This window comes from Rhyacophila brunnea, unplaced genomic scaffold (assembly GCF_057557595.1).
Source record: "Rhyacophila brunnea isolate RB1 unplaced genomic scaffold, BYU_Rbru_1.0 scaffold_5, whole genome shotgun sequence".
In the NCBI taxonomy this organism is placed as follows: domain Eukaryota; kingdom Metazoa; phylum Arthropoda; class Insecta; order Trichoptera; family Rhyacophilidae; genus Rhyacophila; species Rhyacophila brunnea.
In genome coordinates, this window is record NW_028233170.1 from 26710704 (window position 1) to 26730532 (window position 19829).

Below are 19829 nucleotides of genomic sequence, written 5' to 3' on the forward strand. Positions count from 1 at the left end.
ATTATTTAACTCGTCCGCGATGGAAGCATTAAATGCAATAATAACACCACGATGCGTCAATCGGGAGCCATCAAACAAGACTTTCAAACAGTGAAATGGCCACCGTGAAAACATTCGCGCGCCAAAACTCGTAAAATGGCGTGAAACCATCTGTGCCACATTAGACTGAAAACATAGTGTGATATAAAGAAACGCATGAAACTAGCGAATGTATCAGACTTTTACATGTACAACAAAACAACGCATAATATACGTATACTTGTAATCTCACATGATCGTGTAGTTACTTGAGCACAAAATTATTTATGTTGACTCTGTTAATTTATTTTGATTACGTTACATACGTAGATTAAATTGAATAATATATTGAGTTTGGTTATGGCTGAGGTTAACTCAACCTAACCTAACGCCCACGATGGTTGCAAAATGTTGCAGGGAATTGATTTAGGGTTTTCATAGTTGTTATCAAGTCCGGTTTTAGCCGGGTCGCACATACACGCTCATATCGACTGCTACATGATGAATTTGCCGATGTCAGTTTGCTGGCATTCACAAAATACATGTAACTTAATGTCCTCACACGCAACATTTTTGCTGAAAAAAAGTCTACAGTCGGATGCAATATATTTGAAAGTACGCAGCATGAATCTCGCTTGTGTGCAGTTCAAAAAATCGCCAAGCAAGTTCATTGATCACTTTTCAACTTTACACACGTTAGCTACCGCTATCCAGGAGGGCTTGACAGCGTCAGATCACAAGAGAGCAAAAATGTCAAAATGGCGGCGATGATAATTAAATGACATTTCAACTTAGAAAATATCCTTCCAACAATTGGAGCAACAAAGTTCGCAATATTTCCGTCTTCTTATTTTCTTAGCTGCCAATACAAAATCACTACTTCATTGTCGGACGTACAATGACGTTTATCCGTTTTTATAGGAAGTCGCGTCACATCAGTGTCGGGCTATATGCGCGGGAGAGACTTGCAACATTACGGATTGTTATAATTTACAGCCATATTGGTGTCGAAAAATTTAGTGTGCATTGTGCCTTCTGATGATTGAATCAATTATTGTATTCAATTGGACCTCGCATATTAGAAGGCTTCGCACCCGAAAAGGAAAAATAAATCAGAAGAATGAAGTCAGTTGTCGTAATTTTTTTTAGTTTTGCTCTTAAACAACGAAAGGTTTCTTCATTTTTTCACATTATACTACTTTTTTTTTACCGGCGGAGCAAAACAAGTTCATTACATGTTGGAGTTTTGAACCACCTACCCGAAGAGCCTACATTTCCCAAATGAGATACTTTTAAGAAATTCATAATAATTCGTTCTTGGTGGTAATTAATATTTACATAGTTTAACACAAATAAATGAATACGCCTGGTTTGATCACAACGTTCAGCTCACCGACAACTTGGTTTTTCAACCAAATCTGACCGTTGTCATTTACCGAACGGGGACTTTTTTCACTGACGGTGATCCGGAAAAGATATGAAATCAAATGGGTATGTATTGGACACATTAAACTCCCATCACAATAATAGATGATTTCACTAGCGTTTCCAATGCATATTATGTTGGTATCAGTTTACGTCGCTGTGGGATTGGTTTCCCGAATAGACCAAATGTTCAGGAGACGAAAAACAAATTTCATAATCCTATATTTAAATACATGGAGATATTTAAATTGTTATTTTTACAGCATATGAATGATGTATTCATTACCATTACAAAGTAATTTAAAGAAAGGGATGGTTCTAGTCCAATTAGATACAAAAAAAACATTCTGCATTAAAAGGTCGATTTCGACAAAAACGGATATTCGGGAAACCATTCCTATAATAGTGACGCGTAGATATACAGATACAGTAATATTTTTCTAAGCTATGATTAAAAATTGAATGATAAAAATAACTAAACACACCACTACGTCAACTAATTTGTATCAGCATATTATTCCAGATATTGTCTTGCGGCGCCGCTTCGCGCGACTATGTTTGTAGCCTGGACGTATTCTTCTTCCAGAGCGTGTATTCGCGTTTTAACCGCACGTAATGACTTCCTCATAAGCTTAATAAAATTATAATTCGGGCGTCGGTGTTGCCGCTAGACGCGTCGGTTAATTGCGCGGAAATTACGCAAACCGGAATAACATTTGCGCCGACATTCAGGTGAAAGCGCGGTAACATTTCCCGCCGCGTGCTGAGCGGCGGACCACTGAAAACAAACGGGGAGCTTTAAGATACGGACTGGAATTTTTTTACAATAATTTCATTGTATAAGAAATACTAAAATAATATAATATGCTGAATTATGTAATTTAAATTTCAAACTATTGTAACTAATCTCGAATATTGAGACTAATTATTAATGATTGAAGGACTGATGATTAACGGAGGAGGCACGGGTGATATAATACAAATTTAAAAAAAATAAGTGTGTGTGTGTTGAGCACACGCAACAGAAGCGAAACATTTTATTTTACTCTCCATTTTTGGAAACGTAGATAAGTATCCATCAGTCTAAAATGAATATAATATTTTGTATTTTATTGTGATCGGTATTTATATTTGAACTAAAATACTTAATTTGAAAATCATTTTTTATTTTTCCATAAATGTGAATCTTATATTTGCTAACATTACCGTATGTAAATACTAACGCAAACTAATAAAATATAACGCCCGGAATAGCCCGATCGGCAGCGTGCGCGCTTGCTTATCGATCCCACCCACTGCATTTGATTTTCTATTTGGTTTCTTAAATGACGGGTTTTCATCATAGATCGATCAGTGGGTATATTTCTCCTGGAAAAAAATAGAGTAGGTACCGCATCTAAAAGAGTAATCACTTCAAAACAGCAGTAGGTAATCATATCATTGACATATTGGCAAATAATTTTCATAGTAGGTAAGTACTTACTAATGCAATGGTTGCAACAAATTACTATAAAATTAGAAAAGACTTGCGGCCAATTTAATAATTTAACCATCGTAGCGTTCATCGTACCATTCAGCGTCACCTTTATAATGTTGAGGGTCTATCATGGCCCCCACAAGAGGGGCTGACAGGGCTCTAGCCTGGGGACCCAGGCTCAGGTGGGGCCCGGCGTCATTGACATGTTTTCTTTTTCAAGTAAATGGGTAACGTTTTTTAGTCATCTTTACACGATTTAAGAATTAATAACCCCGTCGCCATCACGAAACAAATTGACGTGTTCACAGTTCTGATTGCTAGCGAGTCCAAAATTTCGTCGCACCTATAGTTGTAAATTATTTGCCGTTTCACTGAAGTAACGTCTTAATTGAATTGTTGAAATTAAATTGGCAAAGCATATTACTTGTGTGTTTATGTATGTAATATGATTGTGGTAATATTAATAAACTATGTTCCTGTATTTTACATGTAACAAAAGTGAAAATGTAAAGACTTTCAAATTCGTTATTAAACTGTGGTATAAATTTGAATATACTTCCCAGTTCTGTCTTGCGTATGAAAATAAGAAAAGCATCTAGAACGATTCGCTTCTGTTGTCTGTGAATTTAACGTGTATCGCAGGTTGCCACGTAGAAACGAGCGGTTGCGATTTTCGCATTTTCCTCGGCGCGACTGACTTTCATAAATACCCACAGCCTCCACCCAACTGATTCCGTTCCGACGAGTTATTGCAGCTTTTACTCACTTTCCCATTCATATTCCGCGAAAGCCTTTCCTTCAACACGTTCGGCATTCAAGGTGGTATGATTTGCATACAGTTTAGAAACTGTAATGGCTGAAAGGCGGCAAAGCCTGCCATCCTCTTTACCCTCCCCGCCGCACCCCCTCGCTATTGTTTGATAAACTTTTCTGATGAAATTACTCCAAATGAATGACTAGCAATGCTTATACTTCCGAGCTTCTATGAGTTCTGCATGTCTTTATAAGGTATTCACAAAATGGTAATTTAATATAGGATTAATAGTGTAGTAAATTATTTATCTACCCAGGTGATTTCTATGATTTTTTCATCAAACTCAGATGCGAATGTTAGTATTATGTATATACTAGAAAAAAACTACCATTTGGTAGTGCCACCTGTCAATATTCTTGGATGCGGTAATATGCTAGTTAGTACTGCATTGTAAGCATCTGTTAAACTATTATGAGAGTATCCTACCATTCGTTTTCTTTCACGACCAGATTAAAATTAATGATTACTTTATTTGTGTCAGCTTATTTTTCAAATTTAGAATTTGCGTTTACATTTATGTTTATAATAGTATGTCTTGTTTATCACTGTATCGATCACATCTGTTTTTTTCATGCGTTACAGAGAGACAGATAGATAAAGACAAATATCATTATAATGTAATAGACAATCCAACTTTAAAACACATACCTCGTGAAGTACCTACTTAAGAACGGGCGCTCGATATGGAATTTTTTACGGACCGGGAGCGCTCGATATTTATTTAATTTGATGTGTATTTTAGAAAACGATGTGTGTCCGATTTTTTTATATCGCCTACTTAGAGCATACGGTCAAATTAATTTTTCCACCAGAATGATTTCGGGAATTGTAATTTATTCTATTATTATAGATAATGTGTTTATTGATAAGTTTAATATTGGTGTTCATATTTTATTATATTAAAATGTAATGAAGTGTGATGGAGACTTTTTGTTGTGTATTAGGAGCAATTGTCATGTGGGTTTACATAATATTATAAATTGTATGATTTTGAATACGATTGGAAATTGCCCGTCAACATGCGAAAAGTCAAATCGTACTTTCAAGTAGGTATCAACCCATTCATTCCGATACATACGAAACTTACCAAAGATAGATATTATTTCTTTCGGTACGATACCAAGAACCATACGAAGAAGAAAATTTTTAGATATACCTACGTAAAACCCTGCAATTATAATGATAATAAATAGTTGCTATGTGGAGGAACTTTTGCAATAGGTAGGTTTAAAAGCTTTATGATATCAGTACCTAAATGAACTTATGAAATACGGAGGCGACGTTTCGAACGAACTTTCCCGTTCTTCGCGTACAAAGCTAATTAATGAAAGGCGATGTTGAATTTATATGCGCCATCTTGTTTGTTTTGACTGCATCCCGTTAACATGGCGTTATTAATATAATTCACATCTCGTGCGCTCTGTAAAGTTGGCTTGTTTAATTGTCGGCATGAATTTATTATACTTACCTAAGCCTCAAATTCATAATATCATATTTTATATGTGAGAAATTTAGATGCGTGGTGGAGTAACTGATACAAGATAGCAATGAAGCAAGACAGCATTATTTCACAGTAGTAAACTGTGTTTACTTTTATTTTTATTCGTAATAAGCAATCACGGTCGGTGACAAACTATAATATTAGTAATCGTGGAACCATCATCATCATTAGTAGCTGGGATCAATACACTAACAGATGAAGGCATCCCCTAGCGCCCACTACTCTACAATGGTCTCTAGTTCTTTTCTGCCACGTATATTCATCGAACTGTATGAGTTCGTCTATCCAGCGGGTTTTAGAGCTTCCCTATGGGCGTTAAGTGTTCCTTGGGTACCACTGTATTACAAAATTTGTCTACTCACCGAGCGTCATATCCAGCCCATTGCCATGTCATCTGTTTAGCAACCTCTATCACATCGCGTACTCTTGTCTGTTTCCTTAACCATTGGTTTCTTTTGTGATCTTCGTAAATCGTTGAATATTATAATATTATAATTTCATAGATTCTAGAAGTGTAGGTATTATTATACTTTTCTCAATTCTGTGTCTTATTATGTCTTATTACATACAAATTAATACATGTACCTACATATCAGTGACGTACGGTTGATAGATGCTGTAGGTGAGGAGCATCCCCAAAAATATTCAATAAATAAAATTACTATCAATAATATTATGCATTTACTACGCAATTGGTAAATTTTCTATAATAATTTAAAAATTTCTTGTGACTTTCTCGATTAATTATTTGGTTGTTATTATTGAAATTCTATACTTATTATAAATATTATGCAAATGTATTATGAGAATATCGCAGATACACTACTCTGCAGGCCGCTAAATATCATCAACGTGGTGCATTTTAAGGAGTTACAGGATGCTGGCCTAACGTGGGAAGACGCAAGAAAATTGGGACAGTGATTTAGAGGCGAGTGGTATGCAGATATGGACTAATAAGAAGAATAAAAATATGTTTATCAGTTTAATAACACTCTTGTTTTATAGTTGAAAAAATACTTATACCGAATAAAAATATATTATATTTAACATTTTCAAGCTCTGTTGATATTATACATATATTATGGTCGGAATGATGGTTTTCCTCTCGGCAATTGATATAATTTTCATGGCCCTGGGATATAGCCTCTTTAGCTGGTCTGCTTATTTATCTACGTAATATTATGTACATTGAATGGCCACTTTAATAATGATTTCTCTTCTCAGTTCTACGAGAAAACTTTTCATCAAATGTTAGATAGGTATACGCAGGCAGTAAGTACTACGTCCCTACACAGTGTCTCGGAATTGTCACAGAAAAACGATGTCTGAATTTTCGTCGCACAGAGAGACAAGAAAATCTTAAAATGTCAATTTATATTCAAGCGGTCTCGTTGTACATTTAACAGAAGTTACATCTCCATCTCCACTTTCCATAATGATAATAATATAGATAATTTAAAATTTGTACAACTTGCCTCTGGTATTAAGTATACCTACCTATGAGCACGCTGTAGAAAATTTACTTTCTCGTTTGCATATTAAATGATTGAGAAATATTGAATCGCTCTTGAATAAACTTTATTATAGGTTTGAAAGGAAACGGGGAGACTTTGTTAGGAGTATCAATTATTTATGCTTTTCCCAATTTTATTATTGTCAATTATTCAACTTTTAAGAGTTATTCCAATCTGAATTTCCCCCAATTATCACGTGAGATAATATAGATTTTGGGCACGTTTTATTATGCTGCTCTTCACAGTGGCCCAAGTGAGACGAATATTATTATGTGGTCACCATTGTAAACGGCGACCACAGAACAGATAATGTCTCTTTCTGAGTTCCCTGACGGCAATGACATATTATTGACAATGATATATTGTCATTGCCTGACGGCGACATACGCGTTGCGTGGGCGGTAATTATTGCTTGCCGTCTATCGATACAATGCTGATCACAGAAAAGATCTGAGTTCCCTGGTGCTGATATTTCAACACGCATCAATGGCGCCGAAATTCGCCTTGCTTGGGTCGCAAAGAGCGAGCACTAGATATTGTGCCAAGGATTGCGTACGTGAACGTAATAGTATGGTAAACAGACAGTAGCGGAGGCCCAAATTTTCTGCCCCCCCTCCCCCCATTATAATATATTGTCGAAGAAAAATGAAATGACAACATAATTTTAGTCTGCCCTACACTTTGTTAAAATTATTAATGTATACTGTATGTAATTAAAACTGAACTCCACCTACATTGCAAGAAGAGTGATACTTACAGATTTTTGTCAGATGTCCATATTATACAATGGTGTATACTGTATAATTAATTATATTACATCAATGCTTGCAGAGTACTTCCCAAATGTTGCTATTTCTTCTTTTGACCATATGGGCCTCCACAGAGTGAAGATTTTGTATTAACAGATTTTTGTTTTTACGAAAAATGGTAGCCACTTGCTCAACCTATTAGGTACATATTCTGACTTCAAACACAAATTGAAAAATAATATTAATTAGGTATGTGTATTATCGAAGAGAGTGATGTCCAGCAACCCAATGTAGAAGAAGAGGCAGGCCAAAGATTCGCTGGTTGGATGGAGCTGCCAGTGACTGCCGTATTCTGGGGGTACTGAATTGGAAAGCGGCCACACTGGATAGGGACAGGTGGAGGGAGCTGTCGGAGGAGGCCAAGACAATTTTCAATTTTAAAACCCTATTTTTTTTTATGGAAATGTGTTATTTTATCTAGTGTAATGGGAATCAGCAATGCAAATCATTTTATTTTAATAATTGATTTAAAATATTGTGACAATTATATTTTTGTGTTTTTTTTCAACATAATATGCACAAATGATTCAGTGGGCACACATAAAGGTTTCCCTGATCACAGGCTTGGGATTTCCCGATGAAGAGTTAGGCATCATAATGACACATAATTTCATTAAGCATATCTTTCCTTTGAGATTGTTCAGTCCCCAAAATTAATAAATTTCGACTTTCTGAATTTTTAAATTCTTGAGTATACGTAATTATTTTTGTAGTAATTTGAATCCATTTTACCGATTTTTCATATGTCATAGTAATGACCACATAGTTTGTTAGACGTGAGGAAATCATATTTTATGATATTTAACTAGGTAGTACCTAAATTATCTATATTTCAGTGATATTCAATATATAGTTTGTTATGTTTCGATAAGCTGTGATATAAATTATAGGATAGCTAGAATGTATTTAATTGTATTTTTAAACACCAATAACAATAAAATTGTGAACCTATGAGTCCTTTAAAATCAGTATCACCCCCACCTCCCTGCACTGCGGGCTCTTGCACCAAGTAGTTCCTCCGCTGTTAGTAGGGTAATTATTGTTCCTGAAGTCGAATATATGCTAAATTTTAATATGTCAGTACGCTCTTCCTACAAAACTAAAAAATATTATTATTTGACATAATAATGATTGTGCAGTGAGAAAATCTTCCAAAAATTGCCATAATGTTGTAGACAATCGGTGTTTATATTAAAAACTCGGCTTCATTTCATTGTAGGTATGTATTATAAAATAAAAGATACCCAGCTCATACTTCCACTATAATATTACTATTTTATGTTTCTCTATAATACTGTGCATTTACAACACAAATAATCAATAGTCTTCAGCTTTTCAAAAATTTCAATCCATATGCTGAAAATCTAGGTACTTGAAAGTAAAAACAATAATGTTCATAAAATGAACGCAAGACGTCCCATGATTCAGTGGTGATTGTTACAGTTGTCATCACTGGAAGCAGTCTATATATTGGGATCAACTATGGCAACTGCAAATAATAATGTATATTTATATGTATACTCCAGGCATGTTTGCAGTTCATGAATTATTGTACCATATTGAGTGGGTTAAGAAGGTACTTCAGTGAAACGGTAAATAATTTTCAACTATAGGTGCGACGAAATTTCGGACTGCCTGGCTATCGGAGAGCGAAAGTCAAGCTGCGGCGACAGGGGAATTAATTCTTAAATCGTGTAAAGATGACTAAAAAACGTTACCCATTTACTTGAAAAAGAAAACATGTAAATGAATATATTATTATTATTAGTAATAGAACAATAAACACAACATTAAATGGACGCATGTTGACTTTTTATGACAAATTATGTTTTGTTCTGCGTGCGTCATTTGCACAATCTGTGCGTCGTGTAGTCACAATCGTTTTAGACCGTGCCTCAGCTGAAGTATAGCCTTAAGGTTTTAATTCATAATAGGTTGGTTATCCAATCATAGATTGTGTAGTGTTGTCTTCTGTAAGTCATTATAAGAAATAATATCTAACACAACACATATTATTCTGTCTCATTTTATTTTGACTTTCTGTGAAGATACATTTTAAAATATTATTTTGACAATATCTGCTCCATGCTTTTTGTGTTAAGGATGGCTGGCGATAGCACTAATACAAGTACTCCCTAATGACAATGTTTTCATTAAAAACAAGATTTTTTAAATACTTACCAGTACGCAATCATAGATGTCACTGAACAGCTCATTTTTATAAGCATAGTAATCTCAGTGCTCAAAATATTTCCACGAGTACTATCATAGATGTCACTGCATGTTCTCATTTAAGATTATATTCATTTTACATTTTCCTTGAATTATTATAAAAATAATAAACATACTGGATGTTTCCAACAGTTTCCTGACTTTTTGGAACTGCTGCTTTACTTCCAAAAATCAATTTTCCCCATAAATGCCAATCTCTAAAATACCAGTAATTGTTTCCTCGGGTTCGGCAAATAGCAAAAATAAAGTATACTTTGCAAAATGAAATTCTTAAAAAATAATCAATAGGTCACCACGTTCAAATAGAAGAGTGACTATTTAAATAACAGATGGATGGTCGGATGGTCACCGAAAGAATAAGAGTATTTTATTATTATTATTAAAGTTTCGAGTAAGGGTGTTGCCTATAACCAAAACTGCTGATAATTAAATCAATAAAAAACCAGTTTTATGCAAAAATAATAACCATTTTATCTTATTAAAACACTAATCATAACCTAAATTATCTTACAAACTATTGTCACAAAAATAATAACACTTTTAATACTGCAATCGGCATCATCTTCCAATTTGTGTATGGTTTGGTCCCTTTGCGTTCTGAAAAAAACATGCAATTTATTGATAAACTTAAATGTTATTAGAAATTAAGGGATATCGTCGTTGAAATTAGAAAATTGGGTGACTCCAAACACGCTACTTTACAGGAGAGACAAAAAATATTATGGTTTCATATAGAAATATGGTTAAGGAGTTAAATAATCCATAATTTAACTATGTTACAATTTTTTTGTAATTACATCATTTGCAAGAGGGGTAGATATTAAGAATGGCCACTAGATGGCATTCAAAGTCAATTTTTTTAGTTTCAACGACGATATTATAAAATAGATACATTATTAGGGTTCATTACAATTATAGCAAAATGGTTGATGGTATTTCTATATTTTGCTTGAGATTTATCAATTATTTATTGTCTTTGGAGCATTTACACTTGTACACTTTACCAGGTTAGGATAGATATGCCCACGATGACCGCGCGGCTTAAGCGTCAGATTATAACGTCGTGGGTCCCAGGTTCGAATCCTGGGTCTGGCAAGTACACATATTGTTTTTCAATTTGTGTATGAGTCAGAGTAAGGACCTAATAGGTTGAGCAAGTTAGAGTTAATATCTAACTTGCTCAACCTATTAGCTAAGTAGAGTTAATATCCATTTCCCGTAAAAACGAAATCTGTTAATATAAAAACCTCCACTCTGTGGAGCCCCGTATGATCTTATTAGGATCGGACATGGTAAAAAAAAATAGATTTGAAAATAACTGCAATAAAAATATGTCACATTCGAATTATTCGCTGTAAACTGATTATAAATACTAACGAAAATATAAAATAATCAGTATAAACCAGTGGTGCACATTGAAAGAACGGCCAATTTATGCATTTTACAATTTTTCATGGGCCGCAGTGTGTTGAAAATATTGATATGAGGCTTACAATTTATTATTTTAAATTTAATAGTTACATATTATTAGATACTCCAATCACTATCCACTCTGCATTATGTACATATGTATACACATGCATGCAGCGCTCCAAATGGACCGGAGCGCACCGGAGCACTGTTCCTGTTTGTGAAAACGGTAAAATTATCGTTCCGTCTCGTGGATAAAATAATTTGACCGTATGAGCTAGATAGGCCATATAATAGAAAATCTCAACACACTTATTTTTATGACATACACATAAAATATCTTCAGAAAACTGTCGAGCGCTCCGGTTCGAAAACTTTTCCATTTTGAGCGCTGCATGTATGATAGAACCTGGTGTTTAGGAATGTTTGGTTGTAGTCAATGAAAAATTTGGTGATGAAGTATTTGTTATTTTGGGGCCGTGGTTTGTGCATCACTGGTATAAACGATAGAATATTAACTGCATAATATAATTGTAAATTGAATATTTTTTACCTGTGGAAAATTCTTCTCATGTAGCAATAAACTTGTAGAGGGAGAATTGCTACAATTTCCTTTTTCAGTCTGAGCAGATTTAGAGCTTTCGCTACTACATTCGCGTCTATTCTTAGCTCGCAAAGCTTGTCCTGCGTTTTTCATCGTTTCAACCGGCAAAAATCGCCGTATCACAGGTGATATTAATTCAGGATCCAAACTAAAAGTAGAAACAAAAGAATATTAATTTCATATTGACAAAAATGATAAAGACTGTCTCTCTAAAGGAAACACTACAAGTATCGAACATATATAATTTAGAAAAACACTTTCTGAGAGAGTATTATAACCAATAGAAAAAATCTTTTTTTGAAAAAAGTAAGCCACCCCTGCTGGGAATCGAAACCTGCATCTCCACGGGCAAACGCCCCAAACGTCGCATTTATCCAATATGCTACGGCGTGACATACTAATTGCGACAAATTTTAACTATTGGTCATTTTTAATAGCCACTCATAAGCGCTCTTCAAAATCAAGCTACTTTGGCAATCGATTTTTGTTTCTTAAATCAAAGTAGGTAACTATTTACTATTATTTCGATTACTAACCGACGTTGTGGAATTTCTCCAATATTTTTTAGATGTAACTACTTGCACTTGCTAATAATTTATAATTAACTATTTCTTATATTCAAACGAATAATTCACAAGATTTAAGAATATATCATTCTGATTATTGAACATATATTAAATGTATAAATTTAGAAAAACACTTTCTGAGACAGTATATTATAACCAATAGAAACTACAAGTATCTAATAGAAGATAGCCGCCCAATTCACACGGCTCACCATAGATATTATTATGCTGAAACACCTATTTGTGTATGAGGACAATGAATAACGCCAGTATTAGAGTAGCGTTAATTTCTCGAAGACTATTGACTCACTCCGGTAGTATCTCATAATGATGTCATATGACGTCATGTCGCCGGGTGACTTCATGTCACAACAAGGGCTGCTGGTACAACTATTTTTATCGTTCAATTATTTAATGCCTAATTTAGGCATTAAATTAAAAAAAAATCTTAATCCTTACCTAGTAATTGGTTGTGATTTCGTAAAATATGAGACAATCACACCAACCAAAAGTGTTGTCACCAATCCTAATGGTGCAATCCAATGATATGATATTCGATAAAGAGGAAATACTGTATCTGGATCCAGTGGCTGAAATACAAAGAAAACAAAGTTACGAAATGAATTTTTATAGACTACTAGCTAAAGTACCCGGCTTCGCACGGGGTCGCTTCGTGGTTATATTTATCTTAGATATTTGAAAAATAATAAGAGGTAATTATTTCTTTAATATTAAAATATCTGTGTAATACAATATGGCAATATGAAAATAATTATAATAGGAGTAAAGGTCAAACATAAGAACACTAAATTAAAATCGAATCCAAAATATGAAAACGTTATTAATGTTATAAATATGTAGTAAAAAAAAAAATCAAAATTGGATGGAACAAACAAACAACAAACTTTGTATGTTATATAATAATAATTTAGAAACCGCACACAACTGACAAAAGTTTCATCGCAATCGGATGAATGGTATAGGAACGCATACGAATAGTAGAAGAAGATGATTTTCTAATTCAGAAACCTTCGTGGGCATGCGCATGACAACTCACCAAAGTTTCATTGCAATCGGATTAATGGTATAGGAACGCATACGAATAGAAGAAGATGGTTGTACTAATTCAAAAACCTTCGCGGGCTTGCGCACAACAACTGGTCAAAATTTCATCACAATCGGATGAATGGCATAAGAACGCATACAAATAGAAGAAGAAAAAGATGATTGTAGTAATTCAGAAACCTTTGCGGGCAAGGGCACAACAACTCACCAAAGTTTCATTGCAATCGGATGAATGGTATAGGAACGCATACGAATAGAAGAAGAAGAAGATGGTTGTACTAATTCAGAACTCTTCGCGGGCGTGCTCACAACAACTGGTCAAAATTTCATCGCAATCGGATGAATGGTATAAGAACGCATACAAATAGAAGAAGATAGAATAGAAGAAAAAAGAAAATAGTTGTAACAATTCAGAGACCTTTGCGGCGTGAGCACAACAGTTGATCAAAATTTCATTGTAATCGGATGAATGGTATAGGAACGCATACGAATAGAAGATAGAATAGAAGAAGAAGATGGTTGTACCAATTCAGAAACCTTCGCGGGTGTTGGCACAATTACTGACGAAAAATTTGTTGCAATCGGATGAATGGAATAGAAACGCATACGAATAGAAGAATATAGAATAGAAGAAGAAGAAGAAGATAGTTGTACTAATTCAAAAACCATTGCGGGTGTTACCACAACAACTGACGAAGGTTTCATCGCAATCGGATAAATGGTATAGGGACCATACGAATAAAAGAAGATAGAATGAAGAAGAAGAAGAAGAAGATGGTTGTACTAATTCAGAAACCTTCGCGGGTGTAGGCACAATTACTAACGAAAATTTTATTGCAATCGGATGAATGGAATAGGAACGCATACGAATAGAAGAATATAGAATAGAAGAAGAAGAAGAAGAAGATGGTTGTACTAATTCAAAAACCATTGCGGGTGTTACCACAACAACTGATGAAGGTTTCATTGCAATCGGATGAATGGTATAGGGACCATACAAATAAAAGAAGATAGAATGAAGAAGAAGAAGAAGATAGTTGTACTAATTCAGAAACCTTTGCGGGTGTTGGCACAATTACTGACGAAAATTTTATTGCAATCGGATGAATGGAATAGGAACGCATACGAATAGAAGAATATAGAATAGAAGAAGAAGAAGAAGAAGAAGATGGTTGTACTAATTCAAAAACCATTGCGGGTGTTACCACAACAACTGATGAAGGTTTCATCGCAATCGGATGAATGGTATAGGGACCATACGAATAAAAGAAGATAGAATGAAGAAGAAGAAGAAGATGATGATTTTTCTAATTTAGAAACCTTCATGGGTGTGCATACAATCACTTGCCAAAATTTCATTGCAATCGGATGAATGGTATAGGAACCATACGAATAAAAGAAGATAGAATGAAGAAGAAGAAGAAAATGATGATTTTTCTAATTCAGAAACCTTTATGGGTGTGCATACAACTACTTACCAAAATTTCATTGCAATCGGATGAATGGTATAGGAACGCATACGGGACAGACAGACAGACATTCATTTTTATATATTAGTATAGCCTATACTCTTCCCGCAAGTGCAAGCAATAAGTTTACAAAGTTTTATCGCAATCGGATGAACGGTATGGCTGCGCATTAAATACGAACAAACAAACACACAAATATTAATTTTTATATATTAGATTAAATAATTTTGAATAAATAAATTTATAATTAAACAATACATACAACTATTGGCTGTGGCCAGACATTGGTGAGATTGAATTCTGCAGTGCACTGTTGAAGAGAAGCTGGCCGCCTGTCGGGTGGAATAAGTCCTCCAGCCGAAGCGGCTTGGGCCCCGATGGCTGCCCATCCTCCGACCAGAGCGCCACTGACAGCCCCTGCCAACGCCCCAGTAGGACTTGCCCACGGCCACAACATTCCCAGAGTGAACATCCCAAATGTGCTGCTTGCTGCAATTGCTGATAATGATGTTGCCACCTATTATACAAATATTGATCAATATAATTACAAGAATTACAATAATACTTTTCAGATTTATGGCAATATTTTTTAGATCTCTTCCAGAAGACAAAGTAAGAAATAAAACACTAAATTTAACTAAAAGCTGGTGTAATGGTTATTGAAGTAATCTACTGACCGATTTAATAAAAATACGAATCAATCAGATATATTTTCATTTCATAAAATGTCGATTATTCTTAAATGTAAAAAACACATACAAATTACGAATTATTAAAAAGTCTTTCTACATCTCCAAGATTCTACCTATCAGTGGTGCCTACAGAAAAACAGTAAGCTTGCAATTTGAGACATTTTTTGATAATTTACATTCAAAATGTTTTAATTAACAATTAATACATTTATGTGAAAATATTAAAAAGAAAAATAATTTTTATTGTAAGTCAAAAATGTGAATTCGTTAAAGGATACATATTATAATTATTTTATGGCTATGTAGGTATATTTTTTATATTTGGTTTATTGTTCTCTAATGTATTGAAAAGATTTTGACTAATTCATAATAATTTTAATGTTTTTTATATTCATTTTTAAAATATCGACTTTTATAAAAAAATAAAAATACTATAATTTATAACTTAATATAATAATATATAGTAGATATAACATAAATATTTTTTGTTGATCGTCGAGCTTCAATATTGTGACCATACCAAAAATTAGATTTTATTAAATTGCATCTTTCGTATTTTGTCACTAGATGCCTCCAATACAACCATAGTAACACTTTATAACCATTCCAATTAAAATTGTATAGAAAAATTATTATTGGTAATATTCCATCATCCACAATTTATATTATTTCCTCTAGATATGTTATGTCAAAGCTAATTTTTCAATAAATTGTATTTAATTGCCATCTTGTAATTCTATCACTAGATGGCTCTTTATTATCATTCCAAAATAAAGAATGATTAAACTTACAATCAAGACACCACCTAATCGATCAATGACAAAGAGAGCTCCAAGAGAAGCCAGTCCTAGAACTGCCACTGTTATTCTAGCAATCATTGATGCACATCTCGGATTCGGCCTTTTTCCTGCTAAACCGCGGATGATGTCTTCCAATAGAACTGTAGCTGATGAATTTAACACCACAGACATAGAACTGAAAAAAGACATATTAGGTATGTGAATCGTCAAGAAAAATTAGTTATGACTGCTATTTTATGTAAAATTTGTAAAAAATTAAACAACCATCACAAAAAAATCCTTCTCCATTTTTCAAAAAACCAAAATGAAATATCTTTCATGAAGTAATTTGTTCTATAATGCATAAAATAATTTTTATTTGAAAATCAGGGAATCGCAAGGCATCCCTTCACTTTTTCATTATGCAATGTATAGCCGCTATTAATAGCTCTGTGTAGGTAGAGTAATACTAATAAAAATCTACACGTTTAATTGATTTTGATTTTCAGTGTCTAACTAACCTCAGCGCCGCACCAAAGACTCCTGCGATGAATATTCCAGGGATACCTGGGAAACTGGCCGCACTCAGCGAGACGTATGCCGGCAACAGTTGATCATCGGCATGGAGCAGTCCTGCGGCTCTGGGGTCGCATCCGCCGAAGCGATGGAAGACCAGCAGACCCGTGTAGCAGCACAGTGATACCACGCAAGCTGCACCCACAGAGAACAATCCTACAGCCCTGCCATCGCATGTCACATTAATAATAATTGAAACCCAATAAAATACTATTCCCCAATTAGTGGAAAAAATTATAATAGTTCCCCTTATAAATAATGCTAATAAAGAAGAGAAGCTTGAAGGCTGAAAAAAGTACAATGTGGTCATGACCTTAATTTGGGTATCTGAATGGGAGTGGTAAGATGTTTTGTTTTTTCGGTCGTCCTATACAAAGTGCAGACTTGGACCCTACAGACAAAATGGTTAAAAACTTGAAGCTTTATAAATATAAAGGTCCAGACGCATGCTCTGTATCGGCAGCCGATACAGAGGCTGCAAGGACAAAAATACCAATGTCAAGGATGAAAAGGTTAAAGAAATTAAGACGTTAATGCTATAAATCGTTAGTCTCGTGATGCAACATCGCTAGAAAATACCTGTATCAACTTCTGCATCTTTTTATTGCAAGGAAAACTTCCTGTAAGCTTAAGTGGAAGAAGAATATTTTGAATGAAGAACAGAAGATGACGTAGTATATTATTATAAAAGGATTCTCCTGATCATGACAACTCATGGAAGAGACTTCAATCATGAGAAATCCGAAATCTAGGTATTGCATGCGGATGACCAGAGTACGGATAATTCGCAACCGGATAATTGGGACTCTAATGAATATATTTATTTAAACCCCAATGGTAGGCACTTGGCAAAGTATTCACCAACTCACAGAGCGGGATTAATATAACTGCAGGTTGCTGGGAATATGTAAGCAGATAAAACCTAAGAGCGGAATGCAGAAACATTTGTCATAACTAAAATTTCCTTAGCAGAAAACACTATTCAGAAACACTGTCCTTAGTTAAGATCATTTTTATTGAAAATAATACCATATTTAAAAATTCTCGTTAGGTAAATTAGGTAAATTATTTTATAATCGTTAAATGATGACAAAAATATGACAACTGCATTTTATAAATGCAATAACTATAAATACATATTATTATTTAATTATATACTCTTATGTTTCCGTTATAAGTCATTATACGTGATTCCACAGGCACCACAAGATTTTTTTTTAACATGGTAACACAAGCATCAAGTGTCATTCTTCATCTGGTATTTTGTATTTCTGCGGGCTGGCGTATAAAAATAAAATAATATTCTGCAAGTACATGCCAAACGAATTAACACTATCAATATCCATATTGAGATACATTGTCAAATGAATTTGAGTGTATGGACTGTGTTATAGACATGCGAATTTATTTTGACAGCAGCTGTCAGTGGTAAATGGTAATACAGAAGGGGGCGTGTTCATAACAAAAGTAGTCTATGGTTAAGGATTCCTTAACTCTATACTCAGGATTGTCTATAGTTAAGTCATGCTTTTCGGCGACTTATCCTTAGGAACGAAATCTTAGATTGTGCATTCCGCTCTAAGACATTTTTTGTCTTGCATCAGTGTGATTTATTTCTTCTTCGGGTATAACGTTTGTAGAGGACAGCATCTACTACATACTCAGGATATATACAACTCGTTGATAACTGCCCTGTTAGGTACTATCTGTCAAGCGACTGACATCTTGATTTCTAAATACTTTTTCGATTACATTACATAATATAAATAAATATATACAAGCTTACATTACAGATTTTCTCAAATTGGGCAGAGCCATGTACCGTTGAACCATTGTTTGGTTGACAGAATTGAAAACAATCCAATATAGACATCCGGCAAATAATGTTCCCCATATTGTGTGTCTGCGATAAAGGTTTGTGTCCGTACTGAAAAAAATTGTAAAATCAGAATTAATATTTCATAATAATGAAAGCGAGCTTCTATACCTATTACAAAAAATTAGGATCATTGACAGGACTCGAACCTGTATCTGTCAGATTCTGGCAAATATGCTTTGCCAATTTAACTACTAGCACCCTATCTAATTATGAAGAAATTAACTAAAAATCATAAAACCTAAGCACTTCTCAAATATATTGGCTGCCAGCGTTTGTGGTTTGAATCGAGATACTAATAATATACTAGCTGAGCCAGCTGGCTGTCGCCAGTCTGTCTCACTAGGTCTTGCAGACAACTTTTCGTCATAATGACATGGTGTTGGATTTTAATATAATTGTAAAGTATGTATAGATGGCGCCATAGTTTTCCCTTCATGATGGATTTTCATTCACGTCTGACAGTTTGACATCTCGCTGATTTTTCAGTTTTACGATTTGCATGTCGTCACTGCCAATACAAATTTGGAGTCATATGCGTAGTCTATTCTGGAGTCTGGCCTTCACAATATCGTCTGACACCACTTCAGGCTGCTAGGCCTAGCACAACAGCTGTCAATCGCCGATTGCTACCAATGACATTTTAATTTTAATACAATATATGTGTAGGTATGTGCATTTAAATATGATAAATAATTATACATCTTATTCATTCGAATATACAGCAATATTATGTGATTATCATAAAAAGCGATCCAATATATCCAAATACTAATCTCTTTCGGGTCCCATTTACATAATAGAAAAAGATTAGCAGCATAAAAAAAAACATTGTTTTGTTTCATTGTCTATAAAAAATAAATGCTTGCAGCCATAGAATAATATTTAAAAAATCAAATTTTGAATTCAAAATTAACCTTAACCAAAATAGTTTCCAGGTGCGGGACATTCATATCGAGACAAATGTTGATAAATAATAAAGCAATACATATTATATTTGAG

The 19829-nt window shown here is 34.2% G+C and overlaps 1 protein-coding gene across 1 annotated transcript in view; it reads right to left on the minus strand.

Moving 5' to 3' along the window:
* Positions 1-9575: 9575 nt before the first annotated feature.
* LOC147066218 (sodium-coupled monocarboxylate transporter 1-like) overlaps positions 9576-19829 on the minus strand; it is a 46356-nt gene continuing 36102 nt past the window's right edge. Inside the window, exons 8-14 of the mRNA XM_085955405.1 lie at positions 18738-18878; positions 16897-17115; positions 16388-16571; positions 15167-15421; positions 12830-12960; positions 11754-11952; positions 9576-10387 (exon numbers count right to left, since the gene is read on the minus strand). Coding sequence (XP_085811531.1) covers positions 10349-10387; positions 11754-11952; positions 12830-12960; positions 15167-15421; positions 16388-16571; positions 16897-17115; positions 18738-18878 — 1168 coding nt within the window. The 3' untranslated portion in view covers positions 9576-10348. The remainder of the gene's footprint in view (positions 10388-11753; positions 11953-12829; positions 12961-15166; positions 15422-16387; positions 16572-16896; positions 17116-18737; positions 18879-19829) is intronic.